The following is a 16,360-nucleotide window of genomic DNA, read 5'->3' as shown; positions in this document are numbered from 1 at the left end:
TCAAATATAATGTACTACCTTAGTTTAAGCATGCTTGAATACCAAAGAACTCTTTCTAAGTGTAATTGTTTGAGCAAAGTCAGCCACACTGATAACATGCTTAAATTAACATGCAATTAAACAAAAGAAGCCAAGATGAAATCACTTATCAATCTTTTTTTTCCCCCTGAAAAATTTCCTATTTCTTCTACAGTATGTTTTCACATCGCTCATTAAATAATATAGCTTTATTAGAGACCTGGGAGAGACCAAGCAATTTGGAGCTTAATGGTAATCCAGTGATTGGTTTGGAAAGAAAGGTTTAGAAGAATGGAGAAATGGAAGGAAAGGAGCATATATCGTATAGGTGGGAATCAAGAGGCGATTTTAAAAAACATTTTGTCTACCTGAGTTGAAGTATATAGCACACAAATATTTTAGTTATCTGACCATCACTTAGGATCAGTTTGTAGAAAGAGTTACATTTAAAGAGTTTCTAAAATAAAAAACACCAGTGGTGTATTTCCTAAAGAGTTGAAATGATGCTTTTATTCTTATTATTAGGATAAGGTAGTATGTGCAAATGTTAAAAGTGTTCTTGTGGGAATGAGAAAGATCTGGGTTTGAATTCCACCTCTACCATTCTAGTTGGTTGACTGAAAATATTATTAACTCCTTCAGTTGCCTCATGAAATAATTATAGCCCCTACCTCTTAAGGTTATTTTAAGAATTAGTAGTCAGTGCCTGGCACTACCATTAATAAATATGACCTACTATTAGAACCTACTTAGATTTAAAGAAGTGGCCAATGCTTCTATGATAAACCCTAAAAGTTCAATATGAGTTTACACTCATATTGAAGTAGAATGCCCTTTTTGGAAGTTTCAGTAATATTGCTTTGATAGTACCATGGAATTATGCTCTCAGTTTTGGCTCATGTGATCATTAGGGAACCCTAACTAATACAGCTCAGCTTATTTCAATTTGGAAATCCAGCAATATAACCTTTGCGATTTGCAAAAGGGGTTGCTAGGATATCTCTGGAAATGTGAGGTTTCTTTGATTTATGAACTTTGCCCAAAATGGCAGCAATCAAGAATTCAGGAAGCAAGTATATTCAATGAATGGTATTGGCCTCAATTCATATTCTCTCAACTTTATTTATACGTGTCCACAAGGTGGTAGAGCCAGAGAATGGGTAAAATAAACTTTGAATGAGCTCTTTTGATTTATTTGGTAAAAAGAGGAGAAAGAAAAGCCAAGAGGAAGAAGGGAGCAGCCAGTGTGGAGGAGATAGCTCCTTGGGAGGCACCACCTGCCTTTGGAATAAGGAAGATCTGGGGTAGAATCCAGCTCTGCCACTTTGCTTACTAGGTGACCTTGAGCAAGTTTCATAAACTCTCCAATTCTGTTTTCTTGTCTGTAAAATAGGGATAAGTAATTCTTGCTTTAGAGGGTTGTTTTGACAATTCAATGATATAATAAAGGGCAAGAGGCAAGGGCACAGGGCCTGGAATGTGTTTACTGATTAATGAATGTTGTATGGTATCATGGAGATTAGGAAATAGGAAAAGTCTAACTTGAGCATCTCACATTCACACCCGGGTTGATAACCTCTCTTTGCCCTTTTGTCTTCACACTATAGGGTTTCATGTTCAAGTCTTCAAATGCTCTTCAATCTCTTTGCTCTCATCCTTCCTTCTTCTAAACCTTTGCAACAAAGAGAAGCTATTTGTCAGAAAACAATATGCCTAACAGTCAGTTTTCCTTCAGAAAGGCATTTGTTCAATTACCATCTCTGCTTTCAAACTGACTCTGAAACTAAAGACCCACTTATTGAATATATTTTGTAGAAAAGACTTACCTGGACCAAAGTGGTTTTATGATTTAAAAATACTATCTGCTACATGAGACTTACTGTATTTCCCCCCTAGTAACTGAGATTTGATCTTAGAGGTCTGTTGCTTGCCATGATTTTTGCCGTCTCTTAATCTTACTCATCTTTCTTCTATTTAATATAAATTAAATTTACTCAGGTTGAAAAAAACTACAAGGTTCATTTAATAGTTCTTTGGAAATCATTTTCCCAGTAATTTCAGCTGAATGCTTTAGATTTTCTAGATCATATTTTCTTAGAATCATAGACTGGAGAGACCTTTAAAAATCCCATAGCCTTATGCCTTCTCTCTGCATACAACCAGTGCCTGATTACTAGATTTCTAATTGCCCCAAGTAAATAATTGTGTCTGAGTCCTGTTTGGCCTGGCCCCAAGGCTCCATTAAAGGCCATTTACTCTACAAAATTAATGCACATACCCTCAGAGGAAACTAATCCAGCCTCACTTTATATTTCAACGGTATTTTATTTTACCCATTCCAGAACTTTTGAACTCAACCAAATTTCCTTAGTAACTATCATGTACAGAAGCTGTGAAAACGCAAAGGTGAATGAAGCAAGATCCTTGCGGGAGTAGGAAGATAATGCATAGCCAAAGAAATTATGACAGGGTATTAAATGAGTCTGTTATAGATTTGGAAAGAGTTGCATGTAACCCCAGATGCTAAAGTGAGGTTGGCTAGACAAAGCCACTGACTTGTTAAGCAATGGTAGTAAAACGTTATGAAAGTGATTAGCACATTGAATTCTATACCCAAAGTGGGTTAAAATGGGAAATTTTATGTTGTATATATGTTAACCAAAAAAATTTAAAGAAAACCCGTAGAACCATACAATACAGAGAGTAAGCCGTAATGTAAACTACAGATTATAGTTAATAATATAATAATATTGGTTCATCAATTGTTACAAAGATACTACGCTAGTGCAAAAATGCTAATAACGGGAATACTGGGTGAAGAGTGGGGGGTATATGGAAATTCTGCACCCTCTGTATGATTTTGCCATAAACGTACAACTGCTTTAATAAATTTCAGAAAATAATAAAAAAAGAAACAGCAAAACCAAAAATTTATTACCCTTCCCTGTCACCCATCTCCAGCTCATATGTACAGGATTGTAGCATGAGGAATGATATTTTGTAAGAGGACTGTCAGCCCAGTAGATTGATAAGCTGTGGTATGTCCCTCCATGCCTCCCTGTCAAAAGAGAAGTAGGGGATGCCATTTCCCTCCTCAAGCTAAGGGAAGAAAAGACCAAGACAGTTGTTTGTAGCAAGTGCAGAGGCTTACCAAATGGGGAGGCTCAGATCTCACCACTTGGCTGGATGCTTTTTGGGATTCAAAAGCTTGTAGGATGGCCTGGGCTAGTAGAGCAGAGGTCAACATATTTCTTGAGAGCATCCCATATTCCTAGAGTAAGGCAGGACAGGGATGTGAAACAGTTTCTGTGGGCTAAAAGGACACTGTGAAAGGCTTGAACAGACTTGTTGGGATCCTTCCCAATAAAGCTGTCCACTAGGGCAGGGAAGCCCCAGCCAAACAAGGCGGAGTAGGGGTACGACTCAAGCAGAGACTAAAGGGGAGTCACAGAGAACTGTGCAGTGTTAACAAGTCCCACTTGGAGGGCAGCATGGTTTCCAAAGGCTTCAGTGTGCCCGCAAGAAGCAGCAGCAGCAGGTGAACAAAGGCTATCACGTGGGGCATTTAACAGTCACGTGAGGACCAGCTAAGTGAAATTATATTATACCAGCTAAGTGAAAGGTTTTCCCCTTTTTCTTGTCTGACCTGGGAGGCATAGCCCTTGGGTCAGGCCTGTGTGAGGATAGAAGGGCAGCAGCATGGAATTGGATGTGAGATTAATGTTTTAATTTAAATCAAACTGGAATTCTTTTAATACCTGAAAAGGAGATGGTTCTGATACTTAGAAGTACCTGAGCTATAGTTTGGAGCTGAGGCCAGAGAACAGATGGAGCATAATGGAATGCAATGGTAGGAGAAGAATAAAACTATTTTAAGTTTAAACTCCATCGAGTTCAGGCTGTGTAGCAAACCAGGTACATAACCATAAAACAGTGCAGAAAGTGCTAAAGGCTAGGAAAGATTCTCATCTGATTGTTTTCTTGATACTCACATTTGTCTGGTTGAGCATAAATCTCTTAAGTGTCAAAAGCATACTTTCCCTTGTGTGGCCAGAAATATGTGTGTGCTACTTTATATTTCTGAGTCAAAAAAGGATGATGGGGCAGAATATAACGTGCTAAGCAACTGGAAAGCTATTTGAACATGGAACAAATTTTTTTAAGCAAGGCCTATCGTTTGACACTTCTTTTTGCCTCTCCTTTTGTCTTGACTATGCTACAAGAACCAAAGATAATGGCTACATATTGGAACAAATACCAAAATGCATTTACAAAGTCAGACCCAGCGAAGTATGAAGGATGAAAAAGCAGCATGGGAAGGCCAGTCATGGGGGTGGGGATGGGGATTTAGAGGAGAGGCATGCTGTGTACTGTGTGTCCCACCCTAAAGGGTTCTCTTGATTCCCAAGCCATTCAGGAGGCTGAGTGACTGTGAGAGATGACAGTCTGCAGCAGAGACTTCTCACCGGAGGGTGGAGGGTGGCTTGGAGGGGTCAGCTGCAGAGCTGCAAGCCAGGAGGCTGTTGGGCTTACTAGATCCAGAGACACACGTTTAATCTGAAAATGTTTCCTCAATATGAAAAGTACCACTTAGGTATAATTACTATTGCTTAAATTCATTTAATACAGTAATAACTCATTAAATTAACGATGGTAATAATAACAATAATAATATGGCTGCTAATTTTGAGCATTTACCATATGCCAGGCACTATGCTAAGCTTTTAAATGCATTACTTATGTTAATGAAAAGGAGTAGGATGTGCTATTATCCCCATTTATAAATAAGAAAACGGAGCCTTAAATAATGCATGCATGTTGTCTATGCTCATACTGTTAGTAAGTGGCAGAGCAGAACACTGATGCAGATTTGCTTCACTCTAAAACACAGGCTTTTAATTACAGGTAGAACCTTCTTTCCTTAAAATATACACACATACACGCACATACATATGTGTATATGCAAATATATGTGTATATATAAATTCCATCATAATTTGAAATAAAGAAAATGCAAATATTGAGATTTACACAAAGAGTTTGGTAATAATAGAAACTTTATACCATAGAGAAGACCAACCTTTCTTAATGACACGTTAGTTAACTCTATCTTCTTTCCTTTTCATCATTCACCAGTTAACATTGTAAATATGTAACTTATAGAATTTTAAAGTTCAATTAAATAAGAGAACTGCTGTTCCTGTGTTCATTTTTAACATATTTTTTTCTACTTCAAGCATAGTGTATTTTTCAAATTCACTTCCTAAAATGTGATTTTCTGTTTTTGAGTGACATCTTTTTAAATAATGAAAGCAGCATTTCCATTACCCCTTCCCAAATTTATACACTGCCTTGATCATAGTAACATATTTCAAAAATTAAACATTTTATAATTTATCTTTATATCTACCTATGTATAAATCTATCTGTTTGACAAACTAAGGATTTTAAGAAAATTACACTATAAATAAATAAATATAAATTTGCATTAACACAAAAATACATATTTGTATTACTATTTTGACATCCTAATAATAACAACCTGGACTTTCCTTTTCTCTATTGACAACTGAATGTGTTTTGATGACTGGGATGTTCAAAATATATCCTAGAAGATTCCAAAGAAAAAATTAACTTGTTTTTTGGTTGTGTAGGAAAGGAGCATTTCTAAGGTAGAAATGCTTTACTAAAGATGCTTTGGAATTTAGAATATACTGGTAAATAAGAGGATTTTAAGGGAAGTAAAACTTTCAACTCAGCATCCAGAGTGTGAGACCTTTCTTCTCCCCAGGCAGCTCTGTCAATTTTCAACGTTTAACTGGCCCATTAGAACAAGACCACCTTTTAAAATACAGGGCATGTACTTAAGAGAGGCAGAGTGCATCACTTGAGAGCATGTCTCGGGATATTGGTGTCCTTTTTAATCTGTGCTGCCTGACAAAACAGGCACAAAATTCAACTCAACACTTGGTTCACCACCATTAGCAGCTCCAGCCCTGCGTGGTACAAAGCACAAGAGGCATAAAGTAGGCGGTACTCGCTTTCACCGGACAGCACTTCATGCATTTTTCATGCTGTTTCTCTCCTATTCCATAAGATGTTGATGGACTCAAGTATGTCATGTATACAGAACTCATGATAAAATGGAGAGGCAGGCACTGTATGATTGAGGGAGCTGCAGAAATAGACGAGGCAGAAGTCTTAAAAATGCATCATCTAAATACAATTGAGCTTGAAAAGTAAAAGTGCTTTGGTAAAATGCTTTTTAATAGCACAAGGAGATTTATGCTATAAAAAGTATAAAAGGATTATTCATCCCAAACGGATTATTTATTTTAGAAATGAATATTTATAGAAAGCCTCTGAATTAGGCAGTAATCTTCGCCTTTGTTTAAACACAATTAACAATATGCAAAGTAAGGCAGTGCTTTTTAGAAAGTATATGAGCATAAGTACTACTGTTGGCAGTCATTTCACTATCTGCACAGTGTGTACATAAAATGAGGAATGACTAACCCGTTATGCTCTTAATTAATGAACACCTGTACTCAATGAAAGCCTGGCTGATTTTATGGATGCCTGAAGATCCAACTAGGCAATTAATGTTCAATTTAAAATTCACAAAACTAAAAAAGTAGCAGAAAAAATAACTTGTGATGGGCAAATCACAAAAGCAGAAAATTTGGGTTTTCTGTAGACGGATCTTTTCCAACATTTAGGCTATTTTGTCATTTATTTTCTTGGTTGCTTAATTTTTAGATGGAAAGAATCTGAGTATCTTTTGTATGGTTATTTGCACTTAATACACCAAATGGACAATTTGGGGCTTTCTTATCTCTCTCTCTGTTTTTCTCTCTTTCTTTCTTTCCTGCACTTTCTCCCTTTCTCCCTCCCCCCATCTCTCTTTCTTTCGAGAAAGGATCAACTATTTTAATAGATTATTTCAATTACTATAAGCTTTGTGTAATTAGCTAGAATTCAGAAATAACAGTTTTGGTCCAATTTTTAAATTATAATACAAAATGGACAGTTAATTTTTAGTCTTTTATATTCATATTGCTGTTATCTAGATATTAGTATGGGTATGAGTGTATAAAGGAAAGAAAAAGAATGCTCCTTTTTAATCTGTCAACAAGATATAGTGAAGACCAGGGCCAGACATTATCCTAGGTGCCAAAGAGAGAGCAGAGAACAAAAAAGGCAACATCCCTATTCTCTGTACATTTATATTTCAATGATTATTGAGATGAGATCTATGTTATCATTGAGCATAAACTTGCATTTTCCCCCCTCCCTATAGCTACTACCTGTTCTCCCCCACCATTTCTCTGTTGTTTTCAGACTGTTCTCACCAGCATTATTGATGTATGTTCTCTCCTAACTAAGTACTTGGTACTTTCTTAAAATACAATCTTATAGGATATAAAAGATAAATGTCACTATGACCTGATCCAAAATAATCAAAGATCCACTAAAAAAAAAAAACACTGTTCTTCTGCTTATTCCAGGTGATAGGAAAAGTATTTTAACTTTATTTTTTTTAACAAATCTGTTAATTTCCCTTATGTGTCATTAGAAACATTTTATCAGAGGTATTTCACCCTAAAGATTAGAAGAATGCTACGTTTTCTAAGTCAGGAAGTAGATGGTATTTCTTTTACATCTAGACTTCAAGAAGGCAGTAGCAGGTCAAGGAAGGCCTATATATTTGTCTTTGCAAAATTAATTCATTCTAGGATCTATGGGGAAGTACAAGACAAAAGAGTTCTAAGGAAGTACACTGTAATTAAAGGTAACTGTTAACAATGGAAAAAAAGGTGAGTCAATCTATTCTGAATTTTACAGAAATGCTACATTGAATGCGTATATAATTAGAAGAAGAAATTAACTGCTTCAGTTTCATGGTAACCTGAAGATGGATGTGAAGGTTGGGAGGAAAGTGAAGCATCTAGAAGCCTCTATTTGGGGTAATCAAGGAGCAAAAGGTCTGCAAACAAATAAAATATTTATTTTAAAGAAAATGATTTTATGGAATCAATCAGGAAATATGCGAAGGCAAGCAATAACATTTAATTCGTCTTGATTTCAAAGAGGTGAGAGTTATACCAAATTCAGAATTCTGACACTAAATTCTTACCTGCTTCATTTGTGCGGATCATTCGAGATGGGGTGCTTGGATCTCCAGTCCCAATCGGATTGGCGGCTACCACTCTAAATTCATATTCCACCCAGGGATTCAGGTCGACTGCCATGGCAGACTCCATGTCCCCTGTTATAATTTCTGGAACTGTAAAGAAGAGAGTTCATGTCATTAGGAAAACTGCTACAAATGGCAATCAAAGAGATCACATCTACCTAGAGAATCAGCAGCCTGATGCATAATTCCTTAAAACACATAGTCATGGCCTTACCTCTAGTGTCATTAGCAAAATGAAAATCAATCTTCAGGAATTAAGCACTTGCGTATGTCAAAGTTTGTTGAAGTTAATTAGAATTCTTTCTTCTCATCCTTATACATAACTTATTCTCTACACTAAAAATCATTTTGTCAACCCCTCAGCCCCAAACAAGAAGTCAAGCAATGCTATAATTTAAGTAGGTTTTTTTTTTTTTCTCTTCCCCAAGTTCTTGGGAAATTTCTTGAGCAGTTTACCTCTCCCAGCTCTGACATACATGCTAAGCCACTTGGCAGTTCTAAACTGAGACTAAGAATATACCTGTCTGATTTAAAATCTCTAATTTGTGGGACCTAGGAGAAAGCTCTGAATTCTCCTTGGAGTAACTTTTGCATTACAGTTAGACTTTATTACAAGCACCAAATCATCAAATACAATTTTCACGTAGTAAAATATTTTTTACATAGCAAATATCTTCTATTTGGGACTGCTTCTTTGGTTCACTCATCTGTGCTAAGAAATATTCTAGAAGAACATTTGCTCCAAGAATGAAATGGAGGAAAGTCGAGAGCCTCCCTCACGGTTCAAAATTCCTCTGGGTTGGTAAATTAGTTCTGGATTTCTGTTTAACCATGGGGGGTAGGAGTGGGACTCCTGATTTGATGACTTATTACAGTTTTACTATGGCATGGTGGAAATAAATTCATCTTAGATTTCTCATGAAAATCTCTCCCAAAATGTATCCGGATGTTACCAAATTGTATCAGCTTTGTGAAGGGTAAATGATCAGTGAATAAGCAGTGTGGATGCCTGACAATTCCCCAACATTGCAGAATTGATTTTTTTTTTTAAAGCAGTGAGATGAAGATCTGTAGAAAAGTTGTCTCCTCTTGCTGCACTGGCAACTGAGTCATATCCCAGCAGTCTAAGAGGTAGGGGCATAAAGGCCACTGTTCAGTCTAAAGTTTGATAAAATGCTGAGCTATGCCTTATCGAACAGAAAGGTTGGAAGAAGAGGTCAAGAGGCAGCCCCAGACACTCCGCCTTCCCTAGCTCCCAGCTTACACTGCATGAATACCATTTATCTTGGGTCCACCAGAACTTATCTCACTGTTTCATTTACTCTTTATGTTAGTCACCTTAAGGAACCATGGACATCCAGGTCATCCCTCATTCTCTGCATTCAAATCCCCATAAAATTCTGCACATTTTCTCTTCTGACCCAGCTTCTATACTTTCCTAATTCCTGAAATTCTTCCACTCTGACCTTTGAAATTCATGATCCATCATTACCAAAATCCCTTATATACTCAATCTCTTCTCTGAACATTTCTTCAACTTTTTGCTCTAACAGGAATATAAATCCCTTCTAAGGAAATTTTCCCCTGTAGCCCTCTCAAGTTGTGTCTCTTTTTTTTCCCCATAGAAGTCTCTAATGGATCTTTCTCAGAAGGATATAAGCATGCAGGTATTTTTCCCACCAAATCTCTTCATCTTCCCCCCACTTCCAGCCTTTACCAAGTTTGTTTATTTCCATATTTTTCTCTTATCTATTTATACTTATTTCCTTATCAGTGATATGCAGTGTCATGGTTTCAAATACAATTTATATAACAATAACTCCCTAATTTATATCTTTAACCTACACCTCTCTCCTAAACTCCAGATTCGTTTACCCATTTGCCTACTTGGCACCCCAATTTGGATATTTAATACAACACTTAACATAGCCCACCCTGAACTCCTGATCCCCTCCTATCTCAATCTCTTCCTTCAATTTACTGATGTCAACCTCATCCTTGAGTTGGTCAGGTCGAAAATATTCCAGAATCCAAAAGAGATTTCTCTGAGAATATCGGCAAATAAAGCCCATGAGGTAGAAACTTGCTTGGTTTTGTTTGACATTGCCTTAAATCCTCTTACCTGTTTTTACTGTTTGCCAGCCCAAGGAGAATGGGCTACGAGCCTGCAAGTTGTAGGAGGAGATGGGGCTGTGGTTGTCAGCGGCTGGACTCCAGGACAGTGTGGCTGTGCTTTCGGTGATTTCCTCAACTATCACGATCCCGGGTGGGCCTGGGGGACCTATATGCAAAAGGCAATGGATAAAGTTATCGTACAAACCATTATGAGAAGCTTTGAGAAACTGTATTTCCAATAAGGACCCAATCAAACTATGTAATCATCTTAATGCAATAAATACTTAGTAATGAAAACTGATGGCAAAGATCATGGTTTCCATGATATCAGGAACAAAAGTGATCCCATTCTTCCTAAAAATCTATAGGTTATGGGACTAATTTTCATGTTCAGAGAAGCTAAAATGTATAAACATGGTGATGTGTACTAACAAGTAGCTTAGATTCTAACAGGGGAGAAATGAAAGTTTCAGAAATAATGATAGTACAGACCAGAGAAGGACACATACCAGAAGTGAGGCATAGATAAAATTCTGTATGGAATTCAAAGGGAGATGTGATTGGATTCTTTTCTTTTTATATTTTTGTTTTTGGTGAGGGTGGGAGGGTGGTAAATCATAGAATGTTATTTACCTTTTGATCACAAAAGGATGGTTTAGAATAGTGATGTTCATTCTTTGGTGTACATGGGCTGCCAGTTTCAAGAAATAATATTGATCTCATTTGAAGAAAAACTATCTTTGTATTTTTATTCCTGAAGTAGTAATTTGTAATACCATTTAAAATATGCACAATAGATATTTTAGTGGCTAAAAAGCAATGCCAGTTTTCTTATTAGCATTCTTCTACAATGTGGATAATTCAAGTTACAAAAATGCTTTTATTTTGACTGAAACAAAAATTCCACCCTTAAGTATTGAAGTTATTATTATTTTTTGAATTGGTCCTTATGTAGCATGTTGCTCTTGGGGTTTGGTGATTAGGGGGTTTGAGCAGTAAAGGCTGAACTAGACTGTAAAAAGCTAAGATACGGTTGGGTGCTGAAGAGATGAAGTCTGTTAGTGAAGACCTCTCAGAAGAGAATTTCAACAATGAAGGGACTTTGAGATGGAGAAAGAATTTTTTAAAGCCATATAGGGGAAAATGACTTTTTTTAAGGATAAAAAAACAGTTTTATTAAGGTTGAGATGAACCAGCTATAATTAGCAGAAAACAAAGATTTATAATGTAAAGACTTCCATCAGCAAGGAGAGAGAAAGTTGGGATTGGGGAAAGACAGTAGAGGATAGTCTAGAGAGACTTGGCAGTTTTTCCTCTAAGAGAGAGAAATGAAGGAAAAAACATTGACTAGAGACTCAGAGAACTATTGAGACTGTAAGGGAGGAAGTTGAGAGAGCTCATTTCAGAAGGAATCCATTTTCTCACTACAGAAGAAAATAAAACCATTTACAAAGTGAGGATAATTGAGAATGGAAGTAGGGAATGGAGAAAATGGGGAAGCTTTGAAACAGGCACATTATGAAAGTGGAAGGATATAAAATAGAGTAAAACACAAAGATTCTGAAATAGAAATGGTGTTCAAGTTTGGTTGCATAGCATCATTTTGACGTGGAACTGACCAACTCAGCAAGGTTAAGATGGCCAAGGCCAGAGAAAGCAGTTAGTAGGGTTCATCCAGGTTTAAGGATTTGTAAATTTGGTATTGTTTATCACCAAAGATGCCAGTGGTACGGGTGACCATGGAATTAGGTGGGGTATGGAGTCAGGTGAAGCCAGAATGGTGCTGATAGACTAGAATAAAATACAGGAATCAAGTAAACTGGATTATAATGAGGGGAATATATAATAGTAGGAATTTGCGAGGGGAAATTTGCAGAATGTGTGATTGTACAGATGGAGTAGTTTTGAGCGAGAATTTGGTTTGTGTATATCTGAAATAGAGAATATGATTATTATTAGGGTTGACAAGGTATAGGACTTATGAAAGAGTATATTTGATGGGTCATTAATACCAGTGTTCAAGCTGCTGAAACAGTGGCTAAGGATGAGGTGAGAAAAGTAATGAAATTCAGGTGCTGAAGAAGATGTTTAACAAGTTGTTAGACTGTGTGGATGAGGTAGAGGACACTCTATAGTAAAGATAATACAACAGAATATTAACTATAATAATAGCACTCATAGCAATCCTCACTATACTATATTAAGATACTGTACTAAGCATTTTGCAACCATTGTCTTGTTCATTTATTTCTATGTCCCTGTGGGGTGGGCATAGATGAGGTAATAGGACCTCAAAGAGATTACTTAGTCAATATTTATTGAATACTTATCATATGCTAGGTGTTATGGATGCACTGATTTTAAATAAAATTCATTCTAGTGAGAAGATACTTGGCCAAGTCACTCTGCTGGTAATGGGCACTGCTGACATTTGAATTCAGATCTGATTGTAAAGCCTGATCTGTAGAAAGAAGCAAGAAACACGCAGAACCTTCTTCCTTTCACTGTTAATCTGGGAAGTGGTTTTCAAGTGAAGGAAGGAAAGAGAGAGAAGAAGCATGTGTTAGGGAAAGGCACATACAAATTATGTGATGGAGAAAGAGATGGTATTTGAAGGAAGCATTAAGAACTTTGTGATAGTCTGTATAGGATGGCAACTATTACTTCCTCCTTTTACTTTACATGCAAACTATACTTTCATTGAAAGGCAGGGTCTATTGTTTCACTCCCTTGAATCTGGACTGGTTTGTGACTGTTTGACCAATAGAAATGGTGGAGGTGACACTGCATGACTTGTGAGGTGAAGCTTCATCCTAGATCCCCAGGAATCCTTGTTATGGAAAAATCCAGCTGCCATGGTAGAAGCCCTATTAAACTGAGACTACCATGCTTGAGGAAGCCCAAGGTAGCCATTTGGAGAGGTCCATGGGAAGAGAGAACAATCCAGCTTGTCCCCAGCTGTGTCAGCCACCCCAGCCCAGGCACCAGATATGGAGTGTAGAAGCCTTTGGATGACTCCAGGCTAAGAAACCATCTGATGCATCTGTGTGAGAGAGCCCAAGTGAGAGCTGTCGAGCTGCACCCATCAACCACCAAAACCATGAGAGAAAATAACAGATTGATGTTCTAAGTCACTAAATTTTGGGACAACAATGGATAATTGGAACAGATTTTAAAGTAGTTTGTTATAAGAGCTGTTCATAGATGAGATTTGTAAGGAGGCTCCTCAAGTTACCATGAAAAAAGACTTGAAATTGAGCTTGTGTTCTAATAGGGATGATTGCCAACAAATTCACTTATTAAGTCCTTGTATATTGTCCCAGTGGTTCTGTTCCAGTCCAGCCATTCTATTTATTCACTTCAAAAAGCATTTATTAACAATTGTCTGTTTGCAAGGCCCCAGGAGACGCTATAGAAAATAACTATTTAACTGAAAATAATTTGCCTTTCTGAGTATTAAGTTCTATGAAAATGTTTAAATTAGTCTTTTTAAAGACATATTTCTTTTAATAATATGTAATAATGACTAATTTAAAGCAATCTTCAGCTTGAACAAATGGAATTTACAATGTAATTAATAAATCCCCCAATACTTCTCTCTATATGTGGCTATTTGCCCAAAAGTGGTCTTTGCAAAATAATCAGTGACTACAAAAAAGATTTATGTACCAGGATACTGATTATGGCTGTGTAATGATTTATAATTACAAAATATAGTACACAACTAATTGCCCAAAAATAATGTAATGTTTACATAAGAAATTCGTATGATGGAATATTACATAGCCATTAACTGCCTAATATTGAACACTAATTCCATGGGAAATGTTCACAATCTAATAAGTGAAAAAAAGTGGAATGCAAAATTGTATATAAATATATTGTATGAATTGTAATTTGCCAAATATGCAAAGGAAAAGAACAGAAAGAAATACATTAAAAGTACATCGTGGTTATTGCTTGGTGGTGAGGATATAGGTAATATATTATTCTTCATACTTGTTTGAGTTTTCTAATTCTGTACAATTAGCATGTATTATTTCTAAAATTATTTTAAAGAAGTTATTTTAAGGAATGCCTCCACATTGCATATATATGTGACATTCTAAGTATATTCTGTTCAACTGAACAAACATTTACTGAGTATCTAATATTTGTAAAGCCCTGTGCTCTGTAGTGGGAGGTGAGTGGGGACAGGGTTTATAGGACAAGAGATAGATTCAGCCTTATATGTGTTAAAATCTAATGACAGACTATATATATGATGACAGAGACAGATCTTTTATGAAAATCAAAAGCACAGCAGTAGTAATGGTATGCTCAAGTGCTTTGGAAATGCAATTTACATCTTATAGCATTTGTTATATTGGCTACAATTATTTTTCTATAATTTCCAATTATCTGAATATCTAACAGACCTTACACGGTACTTGGCATATATTATGTCCTCCATAAATATTTTTTGAAGAAAAGATGAAAGGAAGAAGGAAGGAAAGAAAGAGAAGAAGGAGTTATGTTTTGAGTTTTGAATGTTGTTACAACAAATAAAAAGTAAAAAAAAAATGTTTAAAAATGTGGTAATTATGATATAAAACAAAGATATGTATATATTTGAGTTCACTGTTTTTAATCAACTTTAGAGTGGGATGGCAATAAAAATGACAGAATAGTTCCATGAATGAAGAAGATAAAGCTTCCCCTACGATTTAATAAGGCTCAACATTATTAGAAACACAGTATCAAAGCCTATGGGGAGATAATTTCTCTAAATCCTTATAAATCTGAAATATTTCTTATGAATATGTTATTGCAAAGATTCTGAGCAATTAGTGGTGTGATTTACCTTCTATAATAAATTAAATATAATTTTTAACCATTATAAAAGTGGAAACAAGATTTAGGTTGTTATCTTAATATTGGTTTATCAATGCCCTATTTATGGAGAAAAGTATATGTTCAGACATTACTTACTGCATGTTAGCTAGAATTAGTTTCCTGTATATACAGTCAGGAGTAAATCACATAAATATTATATTAACATAGCTAAGACCTTTCTTTTTAAGTTCTGTTAATAATGGTCCTATATTTGTCATCTTTTGACATCTTTTTTTTTAAATCAGGGAGTAAAAGTTCTCCTAAAAGGCTTTTACAGCTAATCAACATAAGGCATCTTTGAAAATAGATTAATTAGGAACAAATGTCTCAGTGATGATAAATGTGTCACAGTAGTTATAATCTGAATGGTATACAGACGCCAGTCATTTAGTAGAAATCTCATTAAATTTTATATTTAGCTGTAATGATTCAGTGTCAGATGGGCATTAATCTCGAAAGTTTTTTTTTTCCAGGGACAGCACTACTGTATAGGGTCACTAAAGTAAATATTTAATTTGAAAATAGACCAGAAAATGAACACAATCTGCTCATTTCTTCATGGTCAGGGCTATTGAGCAAATGACTACACAAAGGCCCTGAGCAGAAGCCATATCCTCACGTATTCAATCCATCGTTAATCAAGGGCCCTCCAGGATTGCTATCAGAATGACTCATTCCATTGACCTAATGCTCAGCTGGAAAATTTTCTTCTGTTGAGAAGCCGTTGACTTTTAAAGCTGAAAAATGAATAAAATATATATCATCTTGTAACTTTTACAGATGTTATTGTTATGCTGGTAATATGAAACAAAGGTCTTCATACAATAGTTAAGAATTATTATTCACCGTCTTGGAATTTTTGAGTTCAATTGGAGTTATCTAGGTCAACCTTATCATTTTTGGATGAGGAAGCAGTACTAAGGACAGGAAAACCCCAACTCCGCCTCCTCAAAAGAGGCCTAAGAAAAGAGGTCAAAGAGCCCTTACGCTTTGGGCAGAAAAATACAAGAGTTAAGACAGCTTTGGCTTTAGTCTTGACAACCAGTGGAGGGATATTTCCTGTTCAAAGTAAATCAGATGACAAATTAATGTGGCAACAAATAGGAAGTTGTGTACTGACCTCTTATAAAATGACTGTCCATTCTCTTTCTAGAC

General features: G+C 36.0%; 1 protein-coding gene across 1 annotated transcript in view; it reads right to left on the bottom strand.

Annotated features, from left to right (window-relative positions):
- CNTN5 (contactin 5) overlaps positions 1–16,360 on the bottom strand; it is a 1,285,703-nt gene that overhangs the window by 57,090 nt on the left and 1,212,253 nt on the right. Inside the window, exons 19-20 of the mRNA XM_037841191.1 lie at positions 10,338–10,496; positions 8,156–8,305 (exon numbers count right to left, since the gene is read on the bottom strand). Of these exons, the coding sequence (XP_037697119.1) occupies positions 8,156–8,305; positions 10,338–10,496 (309 nt within the window). The remainder of the gene's footprint in view (positions 1–8,155; positions 8,306–10,337; positions 10,497–16,360) is intronic.

This window comes from Choloepus didactylus, chromosome 6, assembly GCF_015220235.1.
Source record: "Choloepus didactylus isolate mChoDid1 chromosome 6, mChoDid1.pri, whole genome shotgun sequence".
Lineage (NCBI taxonomy): Eukaryota > Metazoa > Chordata > Mammalia > Pilosa > Megalonychidae > Choloepus > Choloepus didactylus.
Note: the sequence above shows the minus strand (reverse complement) of the source record. Positions and strands in the feature narration are given on the sequence as shown.